Source organism: Anopheles stephensi, chromosome 3 (assembly GCF_013141755.1).
Source record: "Anopheles stephensi strain Indian chromosome 3, UCI_ANSTEP_V1.0, whole genome shotgun sequence".
In the NCBI taxonomy this organism is placed as follows: domain Eukaryota; kingdom Metazoa; phylum Arthropoda; class Insecta; order Diptera; family Culicidae; genus Anopheles; species Anopheles stephensi.
In genome coordinates this window covers 56861797-56876977 of record NC_050203.1, presented here as the reverse complement: position 1 = coordinate 56876977, position 15181 = coordinate 56861797, and the positions used below count along the sequence as shown (strand labels likewise).

The window sequence follows — 15181 nt, the reverse complement described above, 5'->3', positions numbered from 1 at the left end:
TACGTTTGTTTAGCGATTTATGACCGGAACATTGGAATATTTCTGAACTGCAATTGAGAAAGCGTTGTTTTTAAGAAGGACTTTGGGTTTGCTTCTAAAATTAGAGACGTTTGTTGTTATTTTAGTTGCTTTACTCCATGTTTTCTTTGGGAAAAAATAGACTAACGTGAAATGCAAATTAATTGATTAATAGCAAGGTTATATTCTAGATGTAACTCAATGGATTAAATATTTTTAGATCTTATATCTAAAAATGATTCTAGCAACATATTGTCACCCCTTCTTGAGGGTCTATTTGGCAGCTAGCCTAAACTATGGAAAAATTCGCAATTTGTCAGATCAATCTAGGACTTGATGAAAGTTGCTCCTATGTCATGGCTACAGCAGGATCCTATAATGTCATCCGATGAGGAATCCCTTCGATGAAGAGTCTCTTCGACTGCTGATATGCTCAACGTCGGTAAATGGTAAATGCAAGATATGGCAGCCCTTCCTAAGATGTCGTTAGGCAAAAGAAGAAGAAGAATTTTAGGGACAGCTGGATGGGAGAGCGGTCCCACCGCGCTGGTTGGGGCGGTCCGGTGGCCGAGGCGAAACCGGCGCCGGTCTTCACACGGCAGGGCCGGGGTTCAAATCCCATCCAGACCGCCTCCCCGCGTAAGGCTGACTACTTTACTACGGGTAAAATTAAGTCACAGAAAGCCAGAAATGGCAGGCCGAGACCTCTTGAGGTTGTAGTGCCAAGGAAGAAGAAGAAGGATGGGAGAGACGACTGCGAGACCGTGTTCATGCTCCATCCGGAGCGTCGTCAAACAATCAATCGAGATGCAGAGAAGGCCGGCTAAAAAAGACACTCAGGGGTTTTTCGAAGAACTGACAAGGATTAGAGTCCTCGCTACAAACACCTAACTTTATACGATGTATGAGTGTCTCTGTACCTCCCAGAGAGTAGACTTAAGGCACACCGCATGATATTGCATCATGCGAAAGGGCTCCGAACCATACTAACATACTCAAGGAGATATATTACCATGAAGCAATAAAAAGCTTATATCGCCAAAGGGTCTTAAATTTATCTTGATGTTTGTTGTATAAGAACTAACATTAGGTTTGCTCTGGAGATTACTGATTCGATTTGAGACTTAAAACTCAGACGGCTATCGAGTAGGATGCCCAAGTCTCCCTAATAATACAGGTGGGTACCAGAATCTTCTTCTTTCTCTTTGCTTGAAAGACCTCATAGTTAATGTTTGCCATTTCTAGCTCTTTAGACTTATTACCACGTAGTTGGAGAGTCAGCCCTCACCATAAGGAGACGGTCGGAATAGCATTTCATTCCCGCTCCTTCCGTGTTAAGACCAGCGCAACTACCACCTCTACCACCTCAGCTGCCTCAGTACGTTCTAGTGACTTGCTTTGGATTTGATCATGGAGGGGATCTGAGTTATACGACATTTATAAAAATGCAAACACAGCATATTTCTAAAACACCACGAATTCATGGTATGCAGTGTTTGTTACCTAAAATTATGATCATTGGATATTATCATATGCTCTTCAAGCGGGATGAAAGATTCACAACGCCTTCAAGCTACGATGCCTCGATTTTCTTCGTCAGTACAAGTGGCATATAAATAAATCATTAATGCAAGTCTGTTGCTTGTCGAGAATATGTCCACTACTAGACTCGACTAGACGAGGCCAGGCCGAGGTGTTTCTCTGGCTCGTGAGGCTATGCTGTAGCACTCAAGGTGAATTTATTCGGTGATCAGAATAAGGCCGCTCCGGTATGTATATTAAAGTATGAGCAAATATTCTATTAAAGTCTCTCGATTAGAATGGCCATGTCTAGCTTTACGGTCAGGCTCATCTATTGGAATAAGAAATTTGCCCTTATCTGCTCCAAATAACATTGGCGACTCTCTAATTGCTTGTCTGTATGCAACAAAAATGCTTCAAAAGACTATATAGAATTGGATAAATCGCTAGAACACTGGTGCTTTGCAAGCAGGTTATTAGTTCAAATATGTTTATTTTTATTAGATAATTATTTTAAATAAAATTACTACAAATGAGGCTATTATTTGAATTAAAATAATCATATCACTTATTTATTTTTAGCATAAAGTCACAATATATTTTTATTTTACCAGTCAAACGCAAACGGCCAGCTTCTTCTATCAGCCAGTCAATACTTTTATGTATTTTTATTTCATTTTCAATACCCTACCCAACAACCTTCCGCCTTCCTCCTCCCTTCTTACCACTCCCTCCCCCCCCCCCCCCACCCAACAACCGACAGGAAAATTCACCGCTTCAAACGGTGATCCTAATCCTGCCCAACCGGCTAGTCTTGTACTAGCTACGGGCAAGGAAAAACAAAGACCCATAAACGGTTATCTCAGCCGACGCAGAAACCAGGAGCATCGACGATGCAATTAAAATTTAATGTCCCACATGATTCGAAATCGCTGCGAAATCGTAAAACGTAAAAACCGATTCCACCGTCCGCCGGGAACGGCCGGAACCGTGTAATCTGATGCCGGCGTTTCCTTGACGTTTCCCAGCCACACGGTCTCTTCAGGAGGGACTTTTGAGGTTTGGGAAAGGGCAGGGAGGGGTTTTTTGCATCCATCCATCCATTCCCAGTGTGTCCTCGTGTATGGCGGTCACATGTCATCGGTCCTCCTATTTTCAATTAAAGTTAATACGATTTTGATAGGAACGATCGTCCAACCCTCGGGGTTTAAGGCCGGCCAAGGTGGTCGATTCAAAGCAACGAACCATTTTTATGATGATTCCCGGCCGTCTGTTCCTACCGCGCGTTCCGGTCTTGCGCTTCACTGTTCCAGTTTTGTTTTGATTTGCTTAAGAGAAGAGTCGGTTAACGGCTTCACGGGTTGTGTGTGCGTGGGGATATCCTGTGAAGGCTGGAGTTTCCAAGCGAAAAGCGCAATCGTCAGCTCAAATTGGCTCCAGCGTTTATTACACTCCGGTCGTGTGTCATTCAGTGAAGGGTGACGATTTACTGACAACATACGACGCCATGATGGATAGGAACGGCCGTTACTAAAGAGTATTGATTTCGTCAAGTAAAGATTGTTGGGCAATACTGAGTTATTAACAGTGAATCGAATGCATCAAATAATGACGTTCAATTTTTGAGTGCATCTCTGGACAGGGTTCCCACGGATCAGTTTAATAACCGTAGCAAAAGCAGAGAGAGAGAGAGACAAAAAAACATGCTACATTCCAAGTTATGCGTGGAACCCACTATTTAATGCCTCCAAAAATGTGTTAAAAGCAACTCATCAGCACATCCCACGCTAGAAGACACCATCCACAACCATAAAACAAAAACTCAGATCTCCTCGAAGGGAACAAACAAAACCTTTATTTTGTCGTCGAACTTACCGCGACCATTGTTACCTTTTCTCTCTCCCTCAATATTTTCCGATAAGGTAAACAGGTAATTTGCCTTTCGGAACTTTGTGTTTTTCTCAACGGCTTACCAAGCCAGCTAAGCGGACTGGCCGCTCCTTCCGGTTGTTTGACGGGGCAAAAAGTGAATCCGGACGTGATGCTTGAGGGGAAGCAAACCTCAACCACCATTGGGTCAGTTTCTGTGCACATCTTCCTGCCTTATGCAATGCCGAAAGATGAGGACAGTTGGGGTGTGAAGAACCGCGGGGAAACCACGGTGGTCACGCACTGGACACACACACACACAAGCACGAACACACACGCATCGTCGAGGTCCACGCTAATGATGCGATCGGACCGTGCTCAGACGACGCTCAACTGTGGTTCGAAGTTATTGAACGCGTGCCTTCGCGTGAAGCTTAGTTCCGTTCGGCCAAGTGTCACTGGGCGAGCTTTATCCCTTGGAACTGGACGTCCGATCCGATCGTCTACACCCGTGTGTGTGTGTGTGTGAGCTGAAGCTGAAGATAAATTTTCCCTGTGCATCAACCAATATCGACGACACTCCAGTGTGAGCGAAAAGGAAGCAACCACTCACAGCGGACGAAACCGAATCCGAATCCATCCGGGGCCGAAGGATTTCTCGCCCCCCAAAAGTTCTCGTTCGATTCGCGGTGCGCCGTTTTTAGTGGTGCGTTGTTTTCGTTCATCTTCGCCAGATTCCGCGCCTAAAGGGGGACGATTTCCGAATGGAAAATTGCCGAGACCCGACCGGCAATCGAAACCACGAGACGGCGCTCCATTAGCAATCAACCGACCAGACCAGAGCACAGGCAAATCGTGCGAACGTGTACGGTCGGGTGTCGCCTCACGCCCGAGCTGTGAGGCGGGAAATGTGTGTGTGCGAAATGTACCACAGTCGATCTACGAGCGACGCCGACAGTGGATGCAAAACTGATGCGATTGTGATTGTGTGTGGGCCTTCTGGGGGTTTCGTGATCTAGCCAGTGACCAAGCAGTGGATATCGGTTTGGTCGATTTTTCCGAAAAAAATACTTAAACTCTACTCTTAAAAGTGACAGTGAATGAGCGAGCTTACCGGTGCACCTTTTCGAATGCCCCCGATTGCTAGACAGGCCATGAACATGGACGACGAGCATCGACAGCACCGCCGGAACCGCGAAGGTGAAGCCATCGTTCCCGCGCTGACAGTCGCTCGTTAGTCGGTGTTAGTGTGTGGCACGGTGTGGTTTGGTGTTTCCGCGCGTTGCTGCATCAATTCGTCGTCGTGAAAAGTGATCGTGGCGAAAGGATTCGACTTCGACAGTAAAACATCAACGCTCGCGCGAAACAATCGCATCATTGTAAGCCGATCGTGGTGAAAGGTGATGGCCGGTGGGCCTTAGTGAGCCTTAGCAGTGGGGCAATTGAGTTAGTGAGTTTGAGTGACTGTGAGGCCTCGCTTCCCGATGGCAAAGGGCCGGGCAGAGTCGGAGGGGGTGCAGGTGCCATTGGGAAACAATGGTGGCAGTGGAGGTCGAGGCAGATCCGATGGGTCCTTTCAGCAGAAGAATATATTCGCCAGCTTGCTTATACTGAGCGCAATTTGTTGCTTCATCGAGTGTAACGATGTTATCTCATCGAAAGGGTAAGTGGAAAATACTTTTCTTTGAATTCCACTTTGTAGTGTGTATGAAGTTTTTAGTTTTAAGAGTAAAGTTATTTGAATAAGCAAACAAATAACTTCTTCTAACTTTATAATCAGTTAATTTAAAGCTTCAGGAAATTTTAACGTGGATAATATTTGTCATCGAGATGGCTAAACACTAAATTTATGAGCAATGATTTTTGAATATTAATAAAGATTCAATTTAAAAGTTAATAAAAAATACATCGGTTTTAAATACAATTGATAAACAACAAGCTTATATAATTAGAAGAACAATATGGCGCTTGCAGTCATAATTAAAATATAAATAAATAAAAACAAATGTTGTAATAAACTGCTTTTAAATATGATCTCAAGTTTTGGTCTTAGACAATTAAGACTGAATAAAGTTCAGTAAGACGGTCGTTAGTAGTATTATAGTTTACTAAAGGAAGCCATTTTTATGTATAAAAAACAATTATTAATAAGATCATTGGAAAACATTTAAATAACTAATTACGAACACTAACTTAAATGTTACATAAACCAATGCTTTTTGATTATTACCATGCATATTATAGCTTAAAAAGTATACTTCATTCATATTTAAAAAATTGTGGAAATTTCATAAGCAACATACAGAGATGAGCAAAACAATAAGACCACCAAATTTGAGGTTATGATGCACATATTCAACCTTTAGACTAGTTCTATGCGGCGGCCCAGTGGTAGATGCGATAACGACGCCGGAATTCATACGGCAGCATCGGGGTTCAAATCCCATACGGGCCGTTCCCTCGAAGTGAGGATTGACTATCCAACTAAGTGGTATCCTTAGGTCTAGTAAGCCAAACTTGGCAGGCATGATCTAATAAGAGGTTGTTAGGCCTAAGAATAAGAAGAAGACTAGTTTTTTTTCTTTTCATATGATTGCCTCTCATTGTATGGCTATTTGCATTTTTTTCACTCAATGGGAACGGCCTGGCCGTATTTTTTATTAATCAAAATTAAAAATTAATACACACATGGGTTTTCCGGCAAAACAAAAAAACAATTTAAAGAGATCTTATTGTTTTATCACTGTTTAACACAACATTTGTGTTATTTTTCGACATGTTTTTTCAACCTATCAAAATACACAATTGAGATTAAATTAAATTGAATTGAATTTAGTTTAATTAATTTCATTAATTTAGTCCTCCTGCCTTTGCATTAATTTCCAATTTATAAATATATTTGCTATTCCTTCTTCTTCTTTCTTGGCCTAACGAATTCTTAGGTCATGCCTGCCATTTTTGGCTTACTAGATTTATTGATACCGTATATTTGGATAGTCATTCCCCACTATGGAGGAACGGCCCAGATGGGATTTGAACCCCGGCCTGCTATTTGATTTTTTCATAAAAGCTTTAAAATCAATGTTAAGAAATGTGTTACTCTGGTAAGCCATTGTTACTGAAACATTTCTGATTGAGATTTAATTTTAATTACTCAAATGAAATTCTTTCAAAATGCATTTAAAAAATCCTAGCACGAAGCATTGTTATTCTCAAGCTAATTAACGAGAAATCAATCAAAATTCGTCACAAACATCCATAGTGCTACTGCATTAAACCATCGCGGCCCAATTTTCCAACGCAAAGTCCTACTCATTTACATTCTCACGCAACCAATTATTCACCTGTTCGAGCGTGCTCGTTCGCTGGAAGTCAATAATCTTAACAACTGTATTTACGGGCTGTCGCACCCGAAAAACGGCTCCGTACCGATATCCATAGCCGCAGAACAACGTGAACACCGGTGCACCGGCCTATCTCAACAGGCTTGTCAAATATTTACTACTTACGGCTTTTCTTCCACGATGTGTGCTTCTGATTCGTGCTCGTCGTGCCTCCCACCTTCTCTCTCTTTCTCTCTCCTTCCTCACCCATGTGGAGGCCAAGCCGGATATCCGAAATCCTGCTAAATAAACTTGCCAACCTTGTGGTGGCTGGGTGCGAACGGTACGATGCGAGGCGACGACAGGGAAAGGACAGAATTAATTTACATCGATATCGGTTCGCAAATTTTACCCACATCAATTATTATAATTGACCAACAGGCAAACGATGATTTGCTTTGCCCCATTTCGGTCTCCTCTCGCAAGCAACACATTTCCCCAACAGCCAGGTACATCGAGCCAGCTTCCCTCGGTTGTGTGTCGTGTTCGATTCGCATCGAAACCGAAAGAAAGGAAATCAAAGCTGACTTTCGAAACAAGCAAAAACAGGCAAACAGCTTTGCTCCATTTACATTTGTAGCGCTCGCCACCACCGATGGGGCAACATTCCGAAGATACTTAAGTCTCGAAATGAGCGATAACGTGAAATCGAATTAAAATTTATAGCCATTTTCATCTGCTGTGCAATGTTTGACTTTCCCACATCGTTCCGAGGGTGTGGATTACAGAAGGAAGAGAAGAGCAGAACAAAACTGGCATCCCAACATCCACAAATCGATGGAATGCACATCGGATCATCAAAAATGTATCCCGCCAAACAGCAATCCTCAACCCCGGGCTGGAAAATAAAAGTGACATCGATGGTCACACGGGTGCAACTCGCTGACACGAATCCGGAGGTGGCATGATTTGTGATGATGAGTACATCAATCAGCTAGCCCGATACAATCAGACATCTTTTTTTCTCTGTTAAAACAATAACAAACCAGATAAACACGCTACTTGGGAGGACATGCCAGACAGATGGAAGTAGTGGGGCAAGTACACATTGTATGCACATTGGGACGAGTTTACTGGAAGCGGTAAACTATTTTCCAACCAAATGCCACCCATTCGACGGGTCGGCTGGCCGAGTCACCGCTATCACCAAATATTTTAATTAATTTATGAATATTTCATACAGCAATGTCAACGATTCGGTTTGCGAGGAAATCGGGACAAAAAATTGTTTCACTCTCGGAATTGACGCACCACATAGTTTCGATTGCATTGCTTCGATTCATTGGGAAAGCGAGGAGCAGATGGTGGACTAAAAGGGGGAGGAGGGGGTGGGGAGAAGTCATTGTACGATTGATTTATTTGTAGTAAATTACTGTATTAGTGTTGGTAGTTGGAAGACTTTCATTTCACTTCATAACGTAACTATTTGCAAGATAAAACATATCGTAGCGCCTTAAGATAGGCAATACGCTTTACACCTCGGATGAACCGTTACAGGGTTTTCCAAACCAGGGCTTGCTCATGTTTTTTTTTTTTGACAGAGCTTCAAATATTGTTCAAATGTTTAGAGGTTTTTTTTACGGTTTCCTAAATATTTGTATTTTCTTCGCAATTTTATTTTTTACCAGTTTTCCAATAAACATATTTTCTTAAAGGTAACAAATTTTGAACAAGTTTTTGTGCCGAAAAAAATGTAAATTCGTTTAGGAATATGCTAATACAACATACAGACATGCATCTCTTCTTCTCCTCCGATGTTTCATGGCCGAGTGGTCATGTCGGCCATATAATGGCTAATTAGACTTAACTATAGAACATTTCCACATCATATACGCCTCTGAGACATGGACTCTGTTGAAAACTGACGAAACCCCCTTAACCGCGTTCGAGAGAGGAAGATGATCATAAGGATCTTTGCCTTCATATGTGTGGAAGGACAATGGAGGAGCCGTTACAATGACGAGTTATATGAGCAGTATGATGATCGTGATATCGTGCCGAGAATTAGGCATCTCCATTTTCAGGACCGGCCATATCATGCGAATAACATTGGGCGATTCAGCCCATGAAGACCTTTTAGACCGACCTTATGGGCATAGGAGAAATTGGTATGGAGTGATAGCGTTGAGGCGTCCACCTCTTGGCCACCAGATTTCCACGACGTGCAATTCTTGTCTTGTCTAGTAATTTAGAGCAAGGTGTTTATCTGTCTAATCCGAAATTTGGATTTATTTTGAAAAAAAAAAGTCGACGTTTCGAACTGTCAAGACGAATTTAATGGACAGTCGGAACTCTGTAATGATTCATATGCTTGAAGTTAGAAGTGCAAGATTGTCAATGGATAGTCGAGAGCATTTCTACAACATCTCCAAGCTATAAACGGAGCTTACGAATCAAATTAAGATTAAGAGAAAAAGAAAAATTTTTGCGACGCATCTAGACTACTAAGAAAATATTTTTTTAAACGGTCAAATAACTGTGGAACGTTATCAAAAACAAATGGGAAATGGTTCAATAACCCCAGGAAAAAGGAAGAATATATGGTAAAGAGTAAATAAAAAACTCCGAAATACCCTTTATCTTGTAATGGATGAATAACACATTACACATATCGATTAAATAAACCTTACTAAACTTCGATAACAATACCCTCTCTTAGGATTTTCGCCAAATATTCTCTACATCAGCAATGAGTCTTTAATTGGGGACTTCTCTTTCCTGTCGACTGTTTCTCCTTCCAATCGCTTTAAAGCTATATGCCACACTTAACCGTACTTATCCCTTCTAATTGCGTCTACTTGGTTCAGTTTAGGTCGAGTCGTTCCCAATTTTTTGTGGGTTGCATTCTTTACGGCACATTCCACAAAAATGTTTCAACCGTACGCTGAATTGATTCCTTTTACGACTTTTGTCTGCGATACTTTGTACCGGATGCACACTCTGCTATGGATGCTTTGGCCAACTCCCGGCCCTTCCTGGTAGATGATGATGATCCCCAACATAATGGTTGAATGGTGCAGAAAATCTACTCAACAAGTGGCCCTATTGGGTAGACGACTGCCTGCTCCATTTAGGTCTGCTCGGAATCCCGTGCTAGAGTAAGTTTAGAATTGTGGCTTTCAGCAGGTTGGATGGTTCGAAGTGTCCTTCCGTCCTGAGTTTGCTGTTTGCTCACAGGATTCTGCTGCGCCAACGACATCTATACGACAAATCTAAGTAAAAATGGTTAAAAATACAAATCGCCCCATCCATTTAGCAAGTTCTGTTCAGCTTCAAAACCTGCAGGCTCAAATGGGGGTCTGCCTTCCCTTTTAACGTTAACGGTTCTTTGTTGAACCGACAGACGACGGCTTTAACCGTGGTGGCGGTTTTTCGCGATATGAAAACATCTTTTTCCGCAAGGTTTTCGCGGAGGTTTTTGCACATGTTGCAACCGTGTCGCGAAACAGGTTGAATGAATGGTGGTCGTTCGTGTTTTGTCTTGATCGTTTCCCACCCAAACCCACCGGGTACAGTTGAAGTCAATTTCCTTATGAAAATATCTATTCTAAACGTCTGTGGCAACTTCGCCTTTCCACGTTCGACCGTTCCCTGTCTCTAACTACCGCATGCGTGTGTATAGTGCCTGTATGCGTGTGTGTGTGTGTTTTTCATTAATTTTATGCTACTCCATTGCATCTTCGATGTTAAAAGCCATCAATGAGAAGGGTTTTTAGCGGAAAATGACACTCGGTAAACATGGGTCACCCTCCGGTACCCCTCCACACCACCATCCATCCCATCCCTCGTTCATTACTCACGGCAATTGCATTCATGAAGTTGCTTACACATACTTGCGCTTAAGTAGCTTTCGGGGAGGGGGGGGGGGGGGCAAACCGAAGCGGGGACACCTCTGCTGGTGGTGCAAGACGAAGATGCCTGGGACACTGGTGAGATAATGTTCGCTAAATGACTGCAATACCTGACATGCATAACGGATTCTCCTTGGGGTTTTTTGAGGACGTCACGGTTTGTTGGGGATGTCTTTAGGCTTGCCGATTTAAAGACAAATAGTAAGACGTTTCGTTGAGCGCCGGGCTTGCTGATAGGAAACAGCAAGAGACTATATTGCTTTCAGTTTGCATTCTCGCTGCTGCTGATCGTTTGGAGGGCTTTGTTTAGCCTACTCAAGCTAATTAATTCGTTGCTAAACAATGTGACGAATCACTTCTGTCCGCAGCTAAGTGAAATGGTCTGTCTGTTTGGAGTTTGTTTTCTTTCTTTTTGCGATAAAAAAAAACATAGTGAAGTTATTACGATAATTAAGGGATTTATTTTATGGCCAAACGATTATCAGACTTGGCCTTCGGTTTTGGTTAGCTCTTATAATAATCGATCTCCTACAATTCCACCTATGTTGAGCGGGACAACTATCGGCTCTCATTTGGTTTTTAATTATAAAAATCAACAACTTTTACCAAAACGTATGAATTTAATCCTTCAGTCTATAGAAATTCTGAGGAATAGTAAGGCATTTTTTTTTTCGATTATTGGCTTAGTTTTCCTCGAAGTTTATGCCTGTGATCAAGCGGATGATAAGTGTGTTAATTCATACACGGACAATTCATGTCGGTTCTCAGCAAATCGTTCCAGCTGTATAATGAATTCATTCTTTATTTTTATTAATTCGTTCTATTTCTAAAATGTTGTTTTATATGCTGCGCCTTCTATATTGAAATCATCAATAAGCTCTTTTAATAACGTATTTTTAAGAGTATAACACTTCCTTTCTTAACATGAACAATATAAGTGCCAGTTTAGATATGACGAACAACAGAGTTATATCGCATTATAAAAAACATTTCGCTTTACAAAAAGTAAATTCGATCGACGAAAACAGAACGACAGGTGGTGTACAAGACTGGGTGTTGTAAGGAAATTAATGTTTGGCTACACAATCGCTACAATGCCTAACGGTAGAACATACGAGGCTGAATAAATGTTGTTTATTTAAAAGTTTTATTTGCTAAGAATATAATATACGTTAACAATTAGCTAAAAATTCGAATTCAAACAAGCAAACCCATTCTTCCGTCAACTGTATAACTCTTGGTTTACTGAGTATTGAGGATTGCATACCTGGTATGATGCAATGTATTGCGGATTGCATACCATACAAAATATGGGTTTCGAACAACTTTCGATCGTATGCAATCTGTATAAAACCTTTACGCCGGATGGTATGCAATCTACGACACAAGTGTTGTAGGATGTTCAATAGTGTTTGAATTTCACTGAAACCAGTTTAGGATCAATTTTATTCAAATTAAACTACTAAATATCATGCTTTTTTAAACATTCTGACGCCATACGATTGAACAAAAACTCTATAAACTAAAATTAATATGAGCCATATATTTGCTCCTTTCTTTCAGCGACACTCCGTCAATATCAGCAAAAAACACAGTAATGGCCGTTTTTAGTCCAATGGTCAAGTCGCCCGGTCCGTGCAAGTTTCTGTCCGGCACGCGTAAACAGAACCATCAGTGCCGGCGTGACATTGGACTGCCAGAAGCAATCAAGGAAGCGCGCCGCCTAGCCGTTACGCACTGCGAGGAACAGTTTCGATACGACCGGTGGAACTGTTCGATAGAAACCAGGGGAAAGCGTAACATTTTCAAAAAGGTACTGAACATCTTCATCCCAGTGCAACAAACTTATAATATCGTTCCTTTTTCGTTGCTCCCGTCTGCAGGTGTATCGTGAAACGGCCTTTGTACACGCGCTCACAGCAGCCGCCATTACGCACGCAGTTGCGCGTGCCTGCGCCGAAGGAAGGATGACCAAATGCCAGTGCGCCTCGGAGCGAAAACCTGAGGCCACGAGACTTGCCTTCCGATGGGGTGGCTGCAGTGACAATCTAAAGCACGGCAAACGAGTCGCACGCAACTTTCTCGAGCTGCAGCCGAGAAATGGTGATCCCGTCGCCGAAATGCTACGACATGATAGTGAGGTAAGGGAGTTGAATGTAGGGCGTAAAGTAAGTTCCAAATATTTGATGTGATTCGATGTCTACAGGTTGGCATAAGTGCAATTACAAGTGCAATGACGGACCGTTGCAAATGCCACGGCGTGTCGGGATCCTGCTCGATGAAAACGTGCTGGAGAAGGTTGGGCGATTTCAATACGACTGCCGCACTGCTGAGAACAAAATATCATCTTGCCATACGGAAGATTCCGGTTAACAATAAAACATCCCGCCGATCGGCCCCGAGAGATTTCCGCCCGAGGGTAACAAGCGCTGATAGATACCGCAGGCAGACAATACATTTGAACCCAATCACTACTTTCAGGAAACGATCTACGATCAGCTGTACTACTTCGAAACCTCGCCAACGTTCTGCTCGGTGACGCGTGGCCGACGCTGTCTGCATCCGGACAACTGTGCGACACTGTGCTGCGGTCGCGGATACACCACTAAGGTCATCAAGACACTCGAAAAGTGTCGCTGTCGCTTCACCAACGGACGCTGCTGTCAAGTGGTGTGCGATTACTGTGAAAAGTACGAGGATCGATATTACTGTAAATAATAGTCGGATCGCATCACCATCAGGCCCCACCATGCATTGGACGGGAAGCAAACATTTATTTATTCACATTCACCGTAGTTTGTAAGCAGTCGCACAGCATAATAAGCAAGAGTGCGAAGAAGAAAGGAAGCATCACTAATCACATGTTCGAACTCACATACATCTTAATGTTAGAGATTATTTGCAAAGAAAAACAAAGATTCACATAGTCAGCCCGTTGCTTTGTGTACATTTTGAGCTGCAAAACATTGGTAAACAACACTAATCGGGGCAACATGGTTAGAATGCTCGCTACGGGTTTTTTGTTTTTGTCTCTGGTGGCCATCGAAACTCATCTCTCTAGTTCGTGTATCTCTATCGGATTTCAACACCACTACACTACTACCCCGTAACCATTTAATCGTAGTCGATGTCAATCGTGTTTGTAATAGTAGTAGCTTCTTCCCGTGGAATGGTAGTGCAAGTGGAGAGACATAAGAACAGCATCCAAACGCTAGTGTGCAAGCTAGGCTAGTTTTACAATCCCTATTCTCTCTCACTATGTAACTGTAGCATTCATTATACAAATAAATCAAAACTAGTGGCAGAATATAATCGTAATTTGAAATGATAACGTGTTTCACTATTTTTTGGGGCATCATGCCTAGCCGTCCGAGATGCCTTATCTTCTAAAATGATTTTATTTCTAAAAGTTTCTTAGTCTAAAAGAACTCGTCGGCCTAGGAACCTTTTCTAACAATCCAACTTAGAGTCAAAGGAGCCTCCTCATCTAAGCTTCGTCTTCCAAGAATCCTCGTAATGGAAGAGGCCTTCGATATCACATTACCTTCGATAGAACCTAGTTGAGGTGCATGCTTCATCGTTCAAGGGGATTTCTTCTACCAAGATACCTTGTGTCATACGCTCATGCTCAGAAGCCATCCCTTTACAATCCTCCTCACTAGATAAGTCTCACGCTTTCAGAGCAACACTTCAGAACATATTGAAGACCCCCTTTTTATAAGGCGCAGTCACCGAGAGACTTCGTAATGGAAGAGACCTAGTCATCGAATTGGCCTTTAACAGAAACATACCTCATCTTTGAAAGAGACTTCGTCTACCAAGAGATCTAGTTGCAGAGGTTGGTGCGTCCTCATACTGAGGGTACGCCCCCTCAAGATCCGTCACTAAATGAGCCTCACACTTTCTGAACAAAGCTTCAGTACACATTGAAGACCTCGTTGTCTAACCTTCAATTACCAAGAGAATTTGTAATGAAAGAAGTCTCTAAGTAAGTGTAATGAAAGAAGTCATCTAAGGGATCTCTTACAGGAACGTGCCTCGTCGTTCAAGGTGACTAGTTCAAGAGATATATTAGTAGTAGTTGTCGAATCCTCAAACTCAGAGTCATCTCTAGGCTTCTTCCCTAGGCCTTCTCAAGTCTAGTTTCCCCGCTGGATGGACCTCAAACTTTCCAAGAAACACTCTAGTACATATTAAAGACCTCATCATCTAAGCTTTACTTAGCAAGAGACCTCGTAATAGAAGAGGCCTCATCATCTAAGCGATCTTTCACGGGAACGAACATGCTCATCGTTCAAGGTTACTTTGTCTACCAGAGGATCTTTTTCTTCTTCCTTGGCACTACAACCTCGAGAGGTCTCGGCCTGCCACTTCTGGCTTTCTGTGACTTAATTTTACCCATAGTAAAGTAATCAGCCCTACGTACGGGGAGGCGGTCTGGATGAGATTTGAACCCCGGTCCTGCCGTGTGAAGACCGGCGCCGTTATCGCCTCGGCCACCGGACCATCTCAGGAGTATTAGAGTTTGCCACATACTCA

At 42.5% G+C, this 15181-nt stretch overlaps 1 protein-coding gene across 1 annotated transcript; it reads left to right on the top strand.

Moving 5' to 3' along the window:
- Positions 1-3803: 3803 nt before the first annotated feature.
- On the top strand, positions 3804-13967 carry LOC118509113 (protein Wnt-4). Its single transcript, XM_036049284.1, has 5 exons — positions 3804-5071; positions 12206-12455; positions 12526-12783; positions 12849-13061; positions 13124-13967. The coding sequence occupies exons 1-5, from the start codon at positions 4893-4895 to the stop codon at positions 13358-13360; spliced, it is 1137 nt and encodes a 378-aa protein (XP_035905177.1). The 5' UTR covers positions 3804-4892; the 3' UTR covers positions 13361-13967.
- The last annotated feature ends 1214 nt before the right edge of the window (positions 13968-15181 follow it).